Source organism: Falco rusticolus, chromosome 19 (genome assembly GCF_015220075.1).
Source record: "Falco rusticolus isolate bFalRus1 chromosome 19, bFalRus1.pri, whole genome shotgun sequence".
Classification (NCBI taxonomy): Eukaryota; Metazoa; Chordata; class Aves; order Falconiformes; family Falconidae; genus Falco; species Falco rusticolus.
Window position 1 is genome coordinate 2,304,930 of NC_051205.1, and position 17,537 is coordinate 2,322,466.

Genomic DNA, 17,537 nt, shown 5'->3' on the forward strand with positions numbered 1-17,537 from the left:
GACACGGACACACACAGAAGACTCCTCTTTTCTTGGTGCCTGCACTTATGCCTGGTGGAGCTCGTCCCCAGCCCTCCTGCCAACCTGCTGCCGACCGCTGCCTGCACTGCCCCGCAGAACCCGCAGCTCAACCCCAGCCGGGGGTCGTGGGGACCCCCCCTCCACGCTGCTCTTCCCCCCACCGCCCAGGAGAAGGGCCGCCGCGGGGCTGCCGCCACGCAGGGAGCAAGGTGGGATGCGGGGAACGCGTTGGGTTTGGCCGATGGTCAACCACGGGGCGACGCGTGGTCCAGCCGGGCGGCAGATGCTGCCGTACTGCGTTCTTCATCTCGATATCCCATTTCACCTCCGCACCGGTGGAAAGTAAGAGGAGAGCTGAGCCGGCATGGGGATGCCCAGAGCTTTTTCCCATGGGATACAGGCACGGGGGGCACAGGGCATCCTCCTGCCCTGCAGCGGTGGATGCTTAAAACTGGTGGTCCCCCTGGTCCTGCTACGGGGAGGTTTGTCCTTGTCACCGACCCTGCCGGGAGGACAGCATCACGCTGCAAGTTTTTAGGTGGTTTTTTTTTTTTTTTTTTTTTTTTTAGCGGATCAGCTTGTAGCGGTGCTGACTCTGCAGCGCTGGAGGCAGAGTGGGGGCTGAAGTGTGGGGGGGGTTCTTGCTAAGTTGGATGAAAAAAGGACTTTGCTGCTGCCTGGTACTGCAGCTTGGAGCCCAGCCCGTCCCGCTGCCCGGCTGGCAGTTGGGCTCAAAGGTGCTGGGGATAAGGGGGATTTTGGGGGTTGTTTGAGCAGCTGCTCCCACGGAAACCTCATTTGGGGACAGCTGCCAGAGGGGTCGGAGGTCCAGCATGGGGCTGGGGTGTCCCACCACGGGGGAGCCCTCCCCATCCATCCTGCAGAGCCTCCGGCTGGGTCCTTGTCCCAAGGAGGTTGCAGTCAGGTTAGGAGTGGAAAGGGAAACTGAGGCACAGGGCTGGGCAGAGGCTTGCACAGAGGCGCAGGGGTCCGGCTCCCCCCTCTCCTGCCTGCTCCCATTCCATGGGGACGTTTTCAGGGATAAAGCTGCCCTGTCCCAGTTTGGGGTGGCTGCAGGGCTCCGCTGCATCTCCCCATCCTCCCCCGGCTCTTGGCTCCATCCCCCAGCTCTGCCAGTGTCCCGCTGCAGGGGACAGGGGGGGCTGGGGGAAAATAGAAACATCTTACAGGATTTTCACGGCTTTTCCTTGCCCAGCAGCCCCCGTGTGAACCCCAGAGCCCCCGTGGGGTGCCCCGGGCTGGGGTAGTTTGCTGCAGTCCCCCTCCCGAAGCCGGAGCATTTTGTCCCCGGGATGAAGGGGCTGCCCTTGAGCATCCTCTCCGGGGACCGTTTTTGTCCAAAGCCACCTCCTCTCCCATCCCGCTGACTTTTCCCATCTCAGTCCAACCCAGGACCTGTTGCTCTTCCTTTCAGCTGCCGGAGGGATGGGAAAAAACTCCCTTTGCCCCAGCCTGGAGCCTTTTCCAGCTGCTGGGTGCACGCACGGCAGCGTGAGGGGGATCAGGATGCTTGAGGGCTGCTTTTCAGGGAATGGGTTTAGACTGGGGAAACTGGGAGACTGGGTGATCCTGTGCTGGGAGGGAGGAACTGCGAGTCCACTGGTGAGCGTGCAGAGGGGCTGTGGAGTCCCGGCTTAGTGGGTCCCACATGAGCGGTAGTGCTGCTGGTGGTCTGGGGACCCCCCCCATGCTCCACCCCCCATTTCTCCTGTCCCCACCTCATGCCTCAGTTTCCCCACCAGAGCCCCAGAGCCGGGAAAGGCAGGGATGGGTGGGCAAACCTTCATGTGGGTGTGCAACATGCTTGCCCAACATGTGCTCACATGTCCCTGGGGGTTCCTCCAGGGTCTGCCCCCACCCTCACTTCTTCGTGGGGGGCTGTATCGCCCCAGGCACCCTCCCTGGGCTCCCCCGGCCCCACTGCTGCGGGGAGGGGGTGCACGTCTCCACATCCCAGCCCTGCAACAAGGAACCCCTTTCTCCCTGCTGGGATGGGGGGCTGAGTGGCTCCAGCAGCCGGAGGGACCCCCCCGTTCCCCCCACCTGCTTCCGGCCTTTTAAGCTCTGCCAGCGGCTGCTGCCAAGAGGCTGCCGGCTGCTTCCCACTGCATCAACTGCTCCCAGGGGAGCTGGCGTGTCCCCCGGCACCGTCCCGCTCTGGGGACCCCTCTGAGCACAGCTGCACCCCACGGACATCCAGGGGAGGGGCTGGCTCCCAGACCCCAGTTTGCAGCAAGAGAGGAGAACCGATGTGGCAGCAGCCACGTGTGGGATGGTGAGGGCACAGATGGGGATGTCGGTACATCCCGGGGGTGGCGGTGGGGTGTCCGAAGGCCTTTGCCAGTGGGGATGGGGCTGCCTGCTCATGCCTGGAGCTGGGCCAGGCGCTGCCTGTGGCTGCTGACTCATTCTGCAGCTGAGCATCCCTGGAAAGCCACCGCTCCACTGCCTGCCCCCCCTCCGGCTCGCTGCGGGCTGGCAGGGCACCTTGTGAGCCGGGATGAGCAACCATCACGTGGAGGGGATGAGGGGGCTGGGGAGGAGAAAGCCCCTCGCCAGAAATGGAAGGGATCCGACCCTCGGCCATCCCCTTGCAGCATCTCCTGCCTTTCACCCTGGACCAGGTGCTGCAGCCCCAAATCACCTCGGCCCCGTGTTCAAGGAGCTGCCTCGGAAAGCGGGGCTGAGCTCAGGGGAGAACAGAAGATGACTCCTGTCCCAAAATAGACTTCAGCTCCATTTTCCACCTAGTTTCCCATGGAAATGGAGGTTAGATGGCCGCACCGCTCGCCCGTGTGCCTGCGCCTTGGTCCGTCCCCAGCAGCTCCAGAGCTCCGAGGTCTCGGAGATAATGGAGCCCCGTGAGCTGCTGCCATCCCCCCCGCTGACCTTTTTGTCTGCCTTTCTCTAGTCCTGCTCCCAGCTTTTCCTTCACAGGGTGTGGGCTGAAAACTTTTCCAGGAAAAAAAAAAACAAAAAACCAACCAAAATTCCAACTCCAAACATGGTCCAAGAGTCTCCTGCCATCACAGGACTCCAGGATCTCAGGGCATCGCCCACGGGCAGGGTGAAACTGGATTTAACTCTCTCTGCATCCCATTCCCGGTGCCAGGGATAGGCATGGGATGGGGGCAGACACCTGCTCACCCCAGTTTGGCCCATTCCTGCCGAGTTTTAGCACTAGAATTGCCTCCCTGGGGCTTCATGGCTGCTGCTCACACCACTGCGGTGCCTTGGGAACGGTAAGAAAAGGCACCCGCGACAAAAGTCTTCCGCGCTTGGCCGCCCGGGGGGATGGCAGCCACCCCCCCGCGCTGGACCCTGGCCATGGGCAACCGAGCGGGAGGGTTTTGTGCCTCGCTCCAGAGCTGTGGGGCTGAATTCAAATGATCTGGCCCATGCGGAGAAAAGCCCTGGCTTGGCTCTGGCACCGCTGGCCGTGACCTGGGAGATGGGGCTTTGGCTGCCCCTGCTGAGCTGCTGGGAAAGGGGTGGTCCATGGTGGGCACATGATGGTCTATGGCCACATGATGGTGGTGGTGCTAGGGGCTGTACATCTGTGGATGCATGGAGCTAGGGGCTGTACGCCCATGGTGCTTGGTGCCAGGGGCTCTGCATGCATGGTGCATGGTGCTAGGGGCCATGCATGCATGGTGCATGGAGCTAGGGGCTGTACGCCCATGGTGCTTGGTGCTAGGGGCTGTGCATGCATGGTGCATGGTGCTAGGGGCCATGCATGCATGGTGCATGGAGCTAGGGGCTGTACGCCCATGGTGCTTGGTGCCAGGGGCTCTGCATGCATGGTGCATGGTGCTAGGGGCCATGCATGCATGGTGCTAGGAGCCGTATGCCCATCGTGCTTGGTGCTAGGGGCTGTGCATGCATGGTGCTTGGTGTCAGGGGCTGTACATTCATGGTGCATGGAGCTCGGGGCTGTATGCCCATGGTGCTGGGTGCCAGGGGCTGTGTGTGCATAATGCATGGTGCCAGGGGCCGTGCATGCATGGTGCATGGTGCCATGGGCTGTGCATGCATGGTGCATGGTGCCAGGGGCCGTGCATGCATGGTGCATGGTGCTAGGGGCTGTACACCCATGGTGCATGGTGCTAGGGGCTGTGCATGCATGGTGCTAGGGGACATAGGTCCCTGGTGCGTGGGGGCAGGGGTTGCATGCCTGTGGTGCTTGGGGCTGTACATTCATGGGGCCAGGGGCCGTGGGTGCAAGGGCTGGGGGCTGTATTCACAGCCTTGCCCTGGTGCATTGGTCCCATGGGCAAGCTCAGGGAGGACCGTTCGCAGAGGGAGGCAGGCGATGGGGACAGCCTCCCATCAGGCTGGCTGGCCCTGGCAGCCAGCAACCTGGCCCAGGGAGTGCTGTGAAGGTGCCAAATCCGCTTCTGTGGCTGCCGAAATCAATGCAGCACAAAGAGCTCATAAATTCAAAAGCTGCTCCGAGTTGCCGACTTGCTGCGCTCCCGGCCCGGGGAACCTTATGGTGCATCCCCGGTACAGGGGGGCTGGGGAAACCCTCCAGACCCCTGAGGAACCTCTGCAGAGGGGGTACCATGGGGGCTGTGCTCCCCTGCACCATGCAGGGGCATCTCCCCTCATCCCCAGCATCAGCCTCCTGTCCAGATGTCTGCAGGAGGCCGTGGGCAGCTGGACCCCCTCCAGGACATGCCCAGTGTCCCCAGCAGCCCCTTGTGCCGCTCCCCACGGAGGGCTGGGGACAGCAGTACTAGCCACTGGGCTCTCCTTTCAGCGCCGGTCCCCAGCCCGCTGGCGAGAGCCCTTTGTGCCAGGCAGCCTTGGGAGAGGCCGGGGACATAATGGCTGCTTTGCTTGGTCCCAGTTTTCCCAGCCTGCGCGCAGGGAACCTCTGGCGTGAGCTGAATGGCAAAGAGAACCCCTCCTGCTCCTTCCCTCCCCCCTCTGCCCCATGCTTTGTGTGCCCTCAGCCATCCCCCCGGCAGCTCGCTGACCTCAACCCCCTCTACACACCCCGTCCCTGTCCCCCCGCACGTGCATGAGCTCACGCACACGCATGTGCACGCCTGCACGTGTGCAGGCTGCAACACGCATGCAGGAGCACGAGCGCGCACACGCACGCCCTGCTTGCACGCTCGCCTCCCCAGCCTGTTCGCTGCTTCTTCCCTGCTGAACACCAGCTATTAAAAAAACCCAACACAATCTTGCGGAGGTTTTTGACGGTGATCGCGCAGCCCCCGGTCTGGCATCGCCTCCCTGCTGGCCAGGGCCAGGCTCTGGGCTCAGACTTTCTGCGCTGTCAGGGCCAGGCTGGGATCTGCTGTCTCCAGAGGACCCACCTCCCTGGGAAGACTGGTGGGGCTGGATGGGACCCAGTGGCGCCCAGCCAATGGTCCTGGTTGGTCATGATGTCTCCTTCCGCCTGTTAAGCAGGGCACATTTTCTTCTCTTCCCTCTCCTTTCCACCATCCAAAGTCCAGGTTACTCTGTGGCCGTGCTGGTGCCAGGCTCTCCCTCTGTGCCCCGCCACCCCATCCCCACACGCGTGGGCTGGGGTCTCTCCTGGACCCCTCCTCCTCATGCAGCAAAGGGACAAAACTCAGGTTTTTGATGAGTCTTTGGATCTGAAGCACAGCTGGTGGCTTTTCTTCCTCCCTTTGCAGGGCAGAGGATGGCCGCAGCCCTCCCGCTGCTGCTGCTCTGGGTGTTTATCCCCACGGTGGTCTCGGAGGTGTTTGGCCCTGGAGATGGCACAGGTAACGCGGCATCATCACGGCATCATGCACTGCTCCCTGCCCTGTGGGTGCGCTGCGGCAGGGGTCCCGGGGTGGGGGGCGGGGATGAACACCCCATGCTGGTCCTGCTCATGGTTCCTCTCTTCTCTCACCCAGAGGACCTCAAAGCGCTGCAGGTCTCCATCCCACGCCACCCAGTTTTGGACGCCGTGCTGGCAGGCGACATCACCATCCCCTGCCTCATCACCTACCTCGGCCCCCAGCCCACCCCTGGCACTGCCGGCCGCCGCGCAGTCCTGGGAACCCCCCGGGTCAAGTGGACCTTCATCTCTGAGGGCAGGGAGGTGGAGATCTTGGTAGCTCGGGGGGACAGGGTGAAGGTGAGCGAGGACTATCGCCTCCGTGCCTCCCTGCCCATCTTCCACCAGCGCTACACCAACGCCTCCCTGCTGCTCACCGAGCTGCGGCCCAATGACTCGGGGATCTACCGCTGCGACGTGCAGCATGGCATCGAGGACGGCCACGACATCCTTGACGTCAAAGTCAAAGGTACCTCAAGGTGGGGAGCGGTGGGAATCGGGGCGGGGGGCACCCAGGTGTCCTCTGCTGGCTCAGCAACTCCCTCCTACACCTGGATGCAGATGCACCCATGCAGTGGGAGGTTGCTGTAAAGGTGTACCTGGGTGCAGTGGGGGCTGTGCTGCTGCAATGGTTCACCCAGGTGCAGATACACGCGTCTGGGTGGGGGGCTGCTGCAAAGGTGCATCTGCGCCCATGCAGGGGGGACAACACACACGGCCCCTGCTGCAGTGGTGCACCTGAGTGCAGATGCACCCATGCAGTGGGGGGCTGCTGCAAAGGTGCACCTGGGTGCAGATGCACCTGTGTGGGTGGGGCGCTGCTGCAATGGTGCACCTGAGTGCAGATGCACCCATGCAGTGGGGGCTGCTGCAGTGGTGCACCCGGGTGCAGATGCACCCATGCAGTGGGAGGTTGCTGCAATGGTGCACGCAGATGCGGATGCACGTGTGTGGTTGGGGGGCTGCTGCAATGGTGCACCCGGGTGCAGGTGCACCCTTGTGGGTGGGGGCTGCCGCAAAGCCCCTCGCCCACGCCCATGTCCCTCCCCACAGGGGTGGTGTTTCACTACCGGGAGGGCTCCATGCGCTACGCTTACACCTTCGCCGAGGCGCAGGAAGCTTGTGCCAGGATCGGCGCCCACATTGCCACCCCCGAGCAGCTGTACGCTGCCTACCTCGGCGGCTACGAGCAGTGTGATGCTGGCTGGATCGCTGACCAGACCGTCAGGTGGGCACCACCACTGTGTGGGCATCGTGCCCGTTGCCTCCCTTTCCATCCTCCCGCGAGTCACCAGCCCTCCCCTCTGCTTTCCTGCCCCAGGTACCCCATCCACACACCCCGTGAGGCCTGTTATGGAGATATGAATGGCTTCCCCGGGGTGAGGAATTACGGGGTGGTGGACCCAGAGGACATGTACGATGTGTACTGCTACGCCGAGGACCTCCCAGGTACCTGCGGTGCTGCCAGCCCTGTGTGCCCTCCCCCGCTTCGGTGGCTGCTCTAACTCGCCCCCATAACCCTCTGTAAAACCCAAGTGCAAAAGCTGCTCTGAGCTGCAGGCGTTGGCTCCAGAACCTCTGAGCTCTGCAAAACTTTGGGCACTTTGATGCATGCAAGCGCAGGGGCTTGCCGCGCTGCTTCCCAAAGCGTCTCTCGTTTGGTTTTGCGGGATGCGGGATTGTCCTGCCCACCAGCCAGTGCCCATCTGTGGCCTCAGGGCTGGAGGGTGCTCAGCCAGGCTGGCAGTGTGCCGTGGGTACTGCGCTGCGTGGTGTTTTGGGGTTCGGGCAAGCCGACACTGCGTTTTGCATGCACTGGGGTGCTGCATGTCCTGCATCCTGCCTGGCTGGCTGTGTGCGGGGTGGCTGGTCCCTCCTTCGGGCCCCGATGGGGGTCCCCCTCCAACGGCTGCTGTGGGATTGGTTGGGGTGATGCCAGGCAGGGATGCGGTGCAGTCGGTGCGTGGGGCGAGAGGCGCTGGGATGGGGACACCAGTGCAGTGATGGGGGCTGGCACGCAGCGTGCCTTGGGATAGCGGTCTCCATCCCTTCTCAGCATGAAACGCCACCACAGGGTCTGCTGGGCTTGTAGGTCCCTTTAGAAATATCCAGTATGTGGATTGCGCTGTGCAGGGCACCGAGTTGCTCCTCTACAGTCCTTTTCATGGATGCTTTAAAGTCTCAGCTCTGTCAGCGAGGGCAGGTACCCAGTGTGGCACGGGGGCTGCAGCCATGCCCACGCTGCTGTTGTTGTGTGCATGTGCCAGGAGACCGGAGGCAGGCAGGGATGCAGGTAGGGCCCTCCAGCCCCCAGTTCTCCTTGTGAGGACCACGCTGGAGGTCTCCAACTCCAAGCCAGCTCCTGGGGTCGTGCAGAGAGTGGAGGAGGCGAGGGGGCTCCCTGAGCCCATGCCCCCCTCCCCAGCTCTGACGCCTGTCTCCTTCCTCTCTTCGCAGGGGAGATCTTTTTGGAGACAGCCCCAGACAAATTCACGCTGGAGGAGGCGGCGGCGCGCTGCCGGGCACTGGGCACGGAGCTGGCGAGCACGGGGCAGCTCTACGCCGCTTGGAGTGCGGGGCTGGACGCCTGCAGCCCCGGCTGGCTGGCCGATGGCAGCGTCCGCTACCCCATCGTCACCCCCCGGGAACGCTGCGGTGGGGCTTTGCCGGGCGTCAAAACCATCTTCCTCTTCCGCAACCAGACGGGATTCCCCGATGCCCAGAGCAGATACGATGCATACTGTTTCCGAGGTAAAGAGGGGCACCCCCAGCCCCATGGGTACTCCCAGGCAGGGACCAGCGTGAGGTTTCGGGAAGCCTCCGGGCAGGGGTCTGGGTGCCCGGTGGGTGCAGGGTGCCAGCTCCAGCCCACCCATGCGCTGCACGTGGGGTGCAGCAGAGCTGGGAGGTCCTGCAGGCTTGGGATCGCATCGGGATCCCCGCGTGCTCTCCATGCCATGCACCGTGATATTGCGATAGAGCAGGGGTGATTTGTTTCAGTCGTGCACATCAGCCTGCTATAACAGGTTAGGGATGCTTTGCATGGTCTTCATGTTGCGTGCCACTATATCGTGACAGGGGAGTGATAACCTGCATGGTCCTGATATTGCATGCCGATAGATTGTGACAGAGGAGAGATGCTCTGCATGGTCTCAATAGTGCATGCTGATATATCGCGACAGAATAGGGATGCCCTGCATGTCCTCAGTACTGCACACTGCTCTATCGCGACAGAACAGGGATGTCTTGCGTGGCACTGTTGGTCTATGTGAGCTGCGTGGGCATGGCTCTGGGATGGTTCATGCTGGCCAGGGAGGCATTGCTGGGTCCCTGCGAGGCTGCTGGTGGGCAATATGTCCCAGCGGTGACAAGGACCCGAGACCCGCGGGCAACGGCGCTGAGCTGCCGGGGTGCCCTGCGCGCTGGTGGCCGTGAGTGATAAGCCAGGAGGTGATGAGCAAGGATGGAGAGAGGCAGGGATAACGGGCAGGGAGGGAGGAAGAGCAGCTCCTCTGTTCCTCCTTCCTGGTCCCACATCTCTGTGCATCCCCTGGTCCCATATCTCTGTGCATCCCCTCGGGGGCTGGTGGGGTGGGGAGGCTCTCCCCTGGATCGACTGGATGCCACGCATCTCTGTGCCTCAGTTTCCCCACCTCTTGGCAGGGAAACCCATGGGTTAGGCAGGATGGACCCGTCCCATGAAGCCGCCACCCCTGTAACCTACTAACTCCCCACGCACGTCTGTACTCCCTGAGATGGGGATGGGGGTGTGGAGAAGGACCCCCCAGGGTGGGGGTGCCAGCGTGCATTGAGGTTTAGGGTTTGCTGGAGGGGGAGGAGGAGAAGAGGGGAGAGCTGCTGTCGGGAAGGGCAGGGATGAGCAGAAAATGCTGCGAGTGTAAAATTCGGCGCTGCCTGGCCACCTGCCGAAGCCACCAGCCTTGGCCCGGCAGCTGTGGGGGGAGCTGGACTGGAGCAGCTGTGGGGGGAGCTGGACTGGAGCACGGCGCTGGGGCCAGCGCAAGTGGTGTAAATCAGCATCGCCTTGGGGAAACAGGGCTCAGGGTCTGACCCTGCTGCCTGCTGCCAAGCCCCACAGCCCGCAGTGCCTGGGGAGGGCCCGATCCTGCCCTGTGCTGACCCTGCTAGAGGGGAAAGAAGAGGTCGAGGAGAGCTGGGTCCCCGCCCGGGTGCCAGGCTGTCCCCAGGGCTCCAGCCCCACGCCGGGGCAAGGGCATCTCTGCCTGCCACGGGGCCAGGCCAGGGCGGTAATATCCCACTTTCTTTCTGCCCACAGAAGGGACAAACTCTTTCCCTGAGGCTGCAGGAAAATACGGAGCCCGAGAGCCCGAGGGCCTCCAGGAGATTGTTACAGTGGCAGAAAAGCTGGAGGAGCTGCAGCTGCCCAAAGCGCAAGTGGAGATTGAGTCGCGAGGGGCTATATACGCCGTCCCTTTCTTTAAGGACCCTGAGCTGGAAAAGCCGAGCCCGTCCCCCGAAGACGCACCAGGGCCAGGGGCCCAGCACCCCCCGCTAGATACCTCCGTGTCCTCAGGTCACCCACTGCGTCCCCCTTCCCCACGGCCCCGGCCGTCCCCCAGCCAGGCGTCCCGCTTAGCTGTGCTGCAAAACTGGGGAGCCCAGCCCCTGTGGTGGCAGGGACAGCTGGGGACAAGCCAAGCAGCCAGTGCCAGGGTTCGGGGTGCAGAGAAGAGCAGCAGGGATGGAGGTGCCAGGATGGCAAGGAGAGGTCAGAGGCACCCATGGGTGCTCGGGTCACCCCAGCCATCCCCGTCCCGGAGCACCCATGGCCAGGGCACCGGTGTCTTGGTGTAGGGTTGTGCACAAGTCCCTGGCGTGGGGACATCTGCCTGTCCCTCCCTCGGCCGGGGTCCAGCATGCAGGGTCAGCGCCGGACCGTGGTTTAGCCGTGTAAAGAGCCGGAGCAGGGAGATGGTGGCCGCAGGGAGAGGAGGCCAGATGCGGCAGCGAGGGGCTGAGTGTGGGCCCTGCCACAGGGAAGCCTGTGCCAGGGCTGGGCTTGGCAGTGGCCGAGCCAGAGCTCAGTCTGCCGTGCCGATTCAGCGGGGACAATGTCACGCAGGCTCGGGGTCATTTTTGTCTCCCTGGGCATCTTTGCGCTGGCGTCGCCACCCTGCCCCCAGCTCTGCCCACCATGGGCAGGATCTGCAGCGCTGGCGGGCGATGCCGGTGCCGGTGCCCCGCGGTCTGGCTGGCTCCCCGGTGCCGGTGTCTCACCGCCTTTCTGCCTTGCCCTTTGCAGAGGAGGAACAGGGAGCAGCGCTGGGCAGGGACCCTGGCAGCACATCGGCGGAGACCCCCGGCAGAGGGCAAGACCCCAGCCAGCCCACGGAGCCGGATGGAGCTGCTGGCACACAGACACCCTCCATGTCCCCCCAGGCGGGTGCAGAGGGACCCACCAGTGCCCCGTCCCCATCGGGGGCCACAGCAGGTGATGCAGAACCTTCCGAAGGGTCTTCCCAGCCGCCCAAGCCCACTGACCCCACGCGTCACCCCGACCGGCCCCAGGATGCTGTGGGGCGCCCAGCCCACACTGCCAGCCCCGGGGCACCTGGGCACCGGGTGACGTTGCCGATCAGTGCCACTTCTGCCACCTCGACAGATAGCCAAGAGCCTGGTGGGATCCCCCGCAATGGCCACGAGTCCGGTGGGGTGAGCACCCCCACCGCTGAGGATGCTGAGCTCTCGGGAGATGTGGTCGAAAGTCTTGGGGTGTCCCCACTGCCCCCTGCCCCCTCGCAGCCACAGGAGGAGGGAGAGGAGCAGTCGGGGGCCCTGTGGCTCCCCTCGCCTGCGGCCCCGGGGGACGGGAGCACTGTCCCCGTGGCAGAGGCAACAGCGGTCACACCGTGGCACGAGGAGGTGCCTGGCAGCAGCAGCGTGCCGGCCACGGGAGGCGAGGATGCTGTGCCACGACCCCCCGGTACTGACAGCGTGATGCCCACTGCATCGTCAGAAGAGGAGGAGGAGGAGGAGGAAGCGGAGGAAGGGCAACCCGCTCCCTCCGTTGCAACCGTGGAGGGTTTCCTTGCAGCCGTTCCCGGAGAACCAGGTGGGACCCGCAGGGATGGCCTCACCTCTCCCCGTACCAGCGGTTCCGGGGTGACCCTGGCTGGGACCCCATCGGGGGACCCAGCCCCCAGCACGGCCGCTCCCCTGCCTGCCCTCCCCACCGAGCGGGCCAGTGTCGGGGCGGGCAGCCGCTCGGCCGGGGGTCCCCGCCGTGCCACCCTTGCCCTCGGGGCAGCCCTCCTGGCTGCTCTGTGGCACTAGAGAAAGCCAAGACCTTTCCTTCACGCTGCGCTTCCCTCTGTCCGTCCGTCCGTCCGTCTGTCTCTCCTCTCTCTCTCCATCCTCCTCAGCTGGGTAAGGGAAGGTTACAGGTCTGGAGAAGCACATATTTGTCAAACAAATTGGTCCGAGCTCCGCATGCACTTAAATCTCTTCTACTTCTGTGAAGTGTTTTAATGACTGTTTCCATGAAAAAACAAAAAACAAAAAAACAAAAAAAAACCACCAACAAAAAAGAAAATCTAAAGAAGGCCCCAAACCCTACTCTGACTAACAGTGATACTAATAAAGGGAATTAAAAGCTTTCTAGAACAAGCATCTCGGCTAGCTCTTCCCTTCGTCCTTGCGCCTGCTGCCTCGCTGCCCGCCCACGTGCCTCCCCCACTGACGAACTAATCCCCCTGTCCCCCCAAACCTGCGTCGTGTCCCCCGGGAGCGGGGTGGCTGGGACCCTGTGTCAAGGGGGTGGGTGGGATGCGGCTGCTTTGCATCCTCCATGTGGCCCCTCCGGGGATGGCTCCCCCCGTGCTGCCCCAGGTGGAGGGACAAGGGCTGAGTGGTGTGAGCCAGGGAGGGGGGGGAGGCTTCCTACCCCCCGGAGCTGTGGGGGGCACCCATGGGTCATGGGGTTCAGAACCCCGCCAAAAGCAGCCGCCTCATGCAGTCCTTGATGGCCAAGTGCCCCGAAATTGCTGTGGCCCCCCAGGGAGTGCAGCACCCCCCCCCCGGCCCAGCCCTGCTCCCCCCACATGGGGACTGAGACAGGCGGGCTGTGGGTGCACAAACCGCCACAAGCGAGTGTCACCCACCCCCCAGCGCCCACGCTGGGATGCTCCCGGCTCCGGTGCCTCTTACAGCAGCCAAGCCCTTGCCCTATCTGCCCTCCCAGCTCCCTGCATCGAGGGGACTGCACGGGGTCTCTGCTCCCCTTGGCCTGGCAGTGCCGTGGCGCCGAGGATGCTCCGTGGCGGGTGGCCGGATCACGGGGCGGCTGCCTTTGCCCTGGCCAGGAGCGATGCTCAGAACGTGCCGTTTGTGTGGTGGGAGAGCCCTAAATAGCTCATCCCGCTCCATGCCTCGGTCTGCTGGGGGTGAGCTGGATGTCCCGAGTGCCCCGCCAGGGAGGTGGTGGTGCACGGGGATGGGTGAGGATGGCAGCGTTGTCCTTGGCACAGCCCCACCAAGCCAAGGACCATGAAATGGGGCATCATTAGGCTGGAGGGTGTCAAGGACTTTCCATCTCCACTCTGCCAGCGCTGGCGGCAGCCCTTAATCACACTCTTGAGCCAGGGCTGGGAGCACACGATGTGCTCCGGGCACCTTAATGACCGTAACGGGCTGATGGAGATGTGCGGGTTGGGGACGGCGCCGGCTGAGTTATCAGCCCTGGCCAGGCTGAAGGTGACAAGAGAGGGACAGGCGCAAGGCTCACCTTGCTGCCAGGCTGAGGACGTGCGGCCGGGATGTGCTGAAGGGTTTGTCCTTTGCACGTTCCCCTCCTAAAACACATTTGCTTCATCGTGCCAGGGGACAGCAGGAGCCGTCTCCGGGTGGCAGGAGCAGGCCAGGGGCTGGCACGGCAGCGAGCCCACTGATGCGGAGGGCAAGAGCATCCAGTTCATGTCCCCGTGCCCTGGGGGGAGGCCAAAGCCCCAGGTCTCGCCAGCTCTGGGCCAGGGCGGTGGAGCTGTGCGCATCCCATAGACCAAGGGCAGACGGGACGGCTCTGGCCACATCACCGTGTGCCCCACCGAGTCCTTCTCCTGCCCCAGACTTGGTGCCTTCAGTGGTCAGATCAGCGACCTGATCGCTATGGGGCTCCTCAGCACAGAGAGGAGGTTTTAACGATGCTGGGCACTAACGATGTCCCCAGCTCCGTGGTGAGGAAGGCTGCGTGTGCCTTGCAGGTGGCTGCATCCCCAACCCCTGCCTGAACGGAGGGACCTGCACGGAGGACGGCGCCCGCCTTGCCTGCCTGTGCCTGCCCGGCTACGGAGGCAGCAGCTGCGAAAGACGTGAGTCCCCAAGTCCCACCGCGGCCCCTGCCGAGCCCCTGCTGCAGCCTCGGCCCAGGAGACATAAATGTGGGGAAATGAGGTTTTGGGGTTGGGCTGGTGAGCTGGGCTCCCTCCCCTTGACCCTCTCCTCTCTCCCTCCTCACTCCCCGCTGTGGCTCAGCGCTGGAGAAGTGCAGCCCCGGCTGGGACAGCTTCCAGGGAGCCTGCTACAAGCACTTCTCCACCCGGAGGAGCTGGGAGGATGCGGAGGGCCAGTGCAGGCATTATGGGGGACACCTGGCCACCATCCTGACACCCGAAGAGCAGGACTTCATCAACGGTAAGTGACATTGCTGCATCCCCCCTCCCCAACCCCCAGCCCTCTGCCCAGGGGACCCTCAGCATCCCTCGGAGCTGGGCTTTGAGTTTTAAACTCTGAGCCCTGCCCCGCTGTGCTGAGGTGGAGGCAGGCACAGTCGAGGGAAGGCAAAGAAAGCAAAGAATCAAGGAAATAGATACGATGGGCTGACCAAAGCGTGGTTAGATGCCCACTGGCCACTTGGCTAGTGAGAGGTAGGGGAAACGTGACAGAGAGCAGGATCGCTGGGCTGAGGGAGGATGGATGGATGGACATGTAGATGGACACATGGCAGGTAGATACTGAGGATGGATGGATGGACATGTGGATGGACACATGGCAGGTAGATACATGGATAGACATGGGAGCAGGTAGATAGATACACAGACATGGGAGAAGGTGGGTAGGTACATGGATAGACACAGAAGAAGATGGATAGATGCATGGATAGACACGGGAGCAGGTGGATAGCTACACAGATAGATGTAGGAGCAGGCAGATGGATACATGGATAGACATGGGAGCAGACAGATAGATCCATGATGGGTGGACAGACCTGGCAGAGGGCTGGACACGTGCAAATAAATTTGAAGTCAAAGCCACAACCTGCCTGAAAGCAGATGTGGGCGGAGGGGCGGGGGGGGGGGGGGGAATGCAGAGTGAGGCAGAGCAGGGGACAACGGCGGTGGGGACCGGGCAGAGAGCGAAGAGGCTTGGAGGGATGTGAGGGTGACAGACAGGCAGGGTCAGGCAGGAACAGGCAGGGACAGGCAGACACCTGCAGGGCCAGGCAGGAACCGGCAGGACCAGGCAGGAACAGTCAGGGACCTGCAGGGTCAGGCAGGAACTGGCAGGGCCAGGCAGGGCCAAGTAGGAACAGTCAGGGACCTGCAGGAACAGGCAGGGGAAGGCAGGAACAGGTAGGGACCTGCAGGGCCAGGCAGGGGCAGGCAGGGGCAGGCAGGAACAGGTAGGAACAGGTAGGGACCTGCAGGGGCAGGCAGGGCCAAGTAGGAACAGTCAGGGACCTGCAGGGACAGGCAGGGGCAGGCAGGGCCAAGTAGGAACAGCCAGGGACCTGCAGGGACAGGCAGGGGCAGGCAGGGGCCGGTAGGAACAGGCAGGGACCTGCAGGGACAGGCAGGGACAGGCAGGGGCAGGCAGGGACAGGCAGGGACCTGCAGGGACAGGCAGGGGCAGGCAGGGACAGGCAGGGACAGGCAGGGCTGTGGGGACACAGGGCTCTGCCGCCCTCTCCCGGCCAGCCCCGTTCCGCCGCTCCCCGGGGGTGCAGGGTGGGGGGGTCCCGCTGTGACCCCTGGTCCCCAGAACCTCCCTGCACCCCCAGATGGGGACACCCCCACCTCCCCGCACTCACCCCCAACCTCCCCGAATTCAGCCTCCGTTTGCCTTGAGCCCCCTCCTGACAGGCAGTGTTGGGGGGCCTGGCTGTGCCCCCCACCCCCAACACTCCCCTGCCCCCCCAGACCAGTACAGGGAGTACCAGTGGATTGGCTTGAACGACCGGACCATCGAGGGGGATTTCCAGTGGTCCGATGGGAGCCCTTTGGTAAGTCGGGCTGCCAGCCCTCGTGTGCCCCCCCCAAGGAGAAGACATCCCCCCTCTGTCAGACACCTCGTCATCCTTCTCCATCGCCTGGGAACATGCCGGCGGGATGGGTCTGAGCATCCTTAGGGGTGCCAGCGCTGAGCCAGACCCCAGGGTTTGGGGTCCCAAGGCCATGCCAAGGGGCATGGAGGTGGGACCCCATTCCTGATGGGGGGGTCACGGCCAGGAGGCTGCGGATGGGTGCATGCTGGTGTGCCCCCCCACCCTGCCTGGCTTAAAGGGTGTGCTGGGGTGCCCTGTGCACCCCATCCCACCTGTCCCCCCAGCTCTACGAGAACTGGCACCACGGGCAGCCCGACAGCTACTTTCTCTCCGGGGAGAACTGCGTGGTCATCGTGTGGCACGACGGGGGCCAGTGGAGCGACGTGCCCTGCAACTACCACCTCTCCTACACCTGCAAAATGGGGCTGGGTAAGCCGTGTCCCCCCCCCGCCTCAGCCCTGCCCCCCTGCCCCAGGCAGGGGGGCTACACCCCTCCATGATCTCAAAGTGGGGGTACCCCACCATCCCCGCAGTGGGGAAACGGGTCCTGTGGGGGGGACCTTCAGCTTGTTCAGGGTTTATCAGGGGGGTAGTTTGCTTCAGTTTGGGGGTGCCCCCCCCGGCTGGCTGCAACACCCCCTTGCCCTCTTCCCTACCCCCCCCCCCCAGTGCAGTGCGGGCCACCCCCCTCTGTCACCAACGCTCGCGCCTTCGGCAAACCAAAGCAGCGCTACGAGATCGGCTCCATCACGCGGTACCAGTGCCGCCGCGGCTTCGTCCAGCGCCGCTCACCCATCATCCGGTGCCAGGAGGATGGGACGTGGGAACTGCCCCAGCTAACCTGCCGCCCTGGTGAGCGCGGGGCTCCCCCCAGCTCCCCCTCACCTGCCTTTAGGGCTTTCCCTTCACCTGGGGCTTCTCGTGTCCCCCCTCCAGGCCTGGTTCAGCACCCCCATGACTGAGCGAGTCCCCTGGGCAGAAGCCACCACGTCCCCGGGTCCTGGAGCCGGTGCGGATGGGGACAGCACTGGGACTCCAGCGTGGACCCCAGCGTGGCGTGAAACCTCACTGTATGGTGTCTGCCTCCTTGTTTGTTTTATATCTGTACAAAGAAATCCTAATAACTAAAGATCCCCTGGAAAGGAACCGACAACCACCCGAAATGTAGCACAAGGGCTGTTTTGTTCCTGGAGTCACAACAGAATCGAAATCAAGGCGGGGGGGGGGGACGGGGGACGGGGGGCCGACACCACGGTGATGGCATTGATGTGACAGCATCACCCCCAGCTGCCTTCTCCCACCTCTGGCCCAAGGATCCTCATCCTGTGACACCCTGGTGGGGAGGTGACATGGGGACATCCAACGGTGCTGCAGCTCAGCACCCCACCCTGG

General features: G+C 63.6%; 1 protein-coding gene across 1 annotated transcript; it reads left to right on the forward strand.

Moving 5' to 3' along the window:
* Positions 1 to 17,340, forward strand: BCAN (brevican). Its single transcript, XM_037370924.1, has 15 exons — positions 1 to 230; positions 5,694 to 5,786; positions 5,922 to 6,314; positions 6,899 to 7,073; positions 7,167 to 7,294; positions 8,303 to 8,596; positions 10,143 to 10,400; positions 11,130 to 11,318; positions 11,490 to 11,939; positions 14,086 to 14,193; positions 14,357 to 14,515; positions 16,021 to 16,103; positions 16,430 to 16,574; positions 16,815 to 16,997; positions 17,082 to 17,340. Exons 2-15 carry the CDS (start codon positions 5,702 to 5,704, stop codon positions 17,105 to 17,107), a joined length of 2,676 nt encoding a protein of 891 aa, XP_037226821.1. The 5' UTR covers positions 1 to 230; positions 5,694 to 5,701; the 3' UTR covers positions 17,108 to 17,340.
* The last annotated feature ends 197 nt before the right edge of the window (positions 17,341 to 17,537 follow it).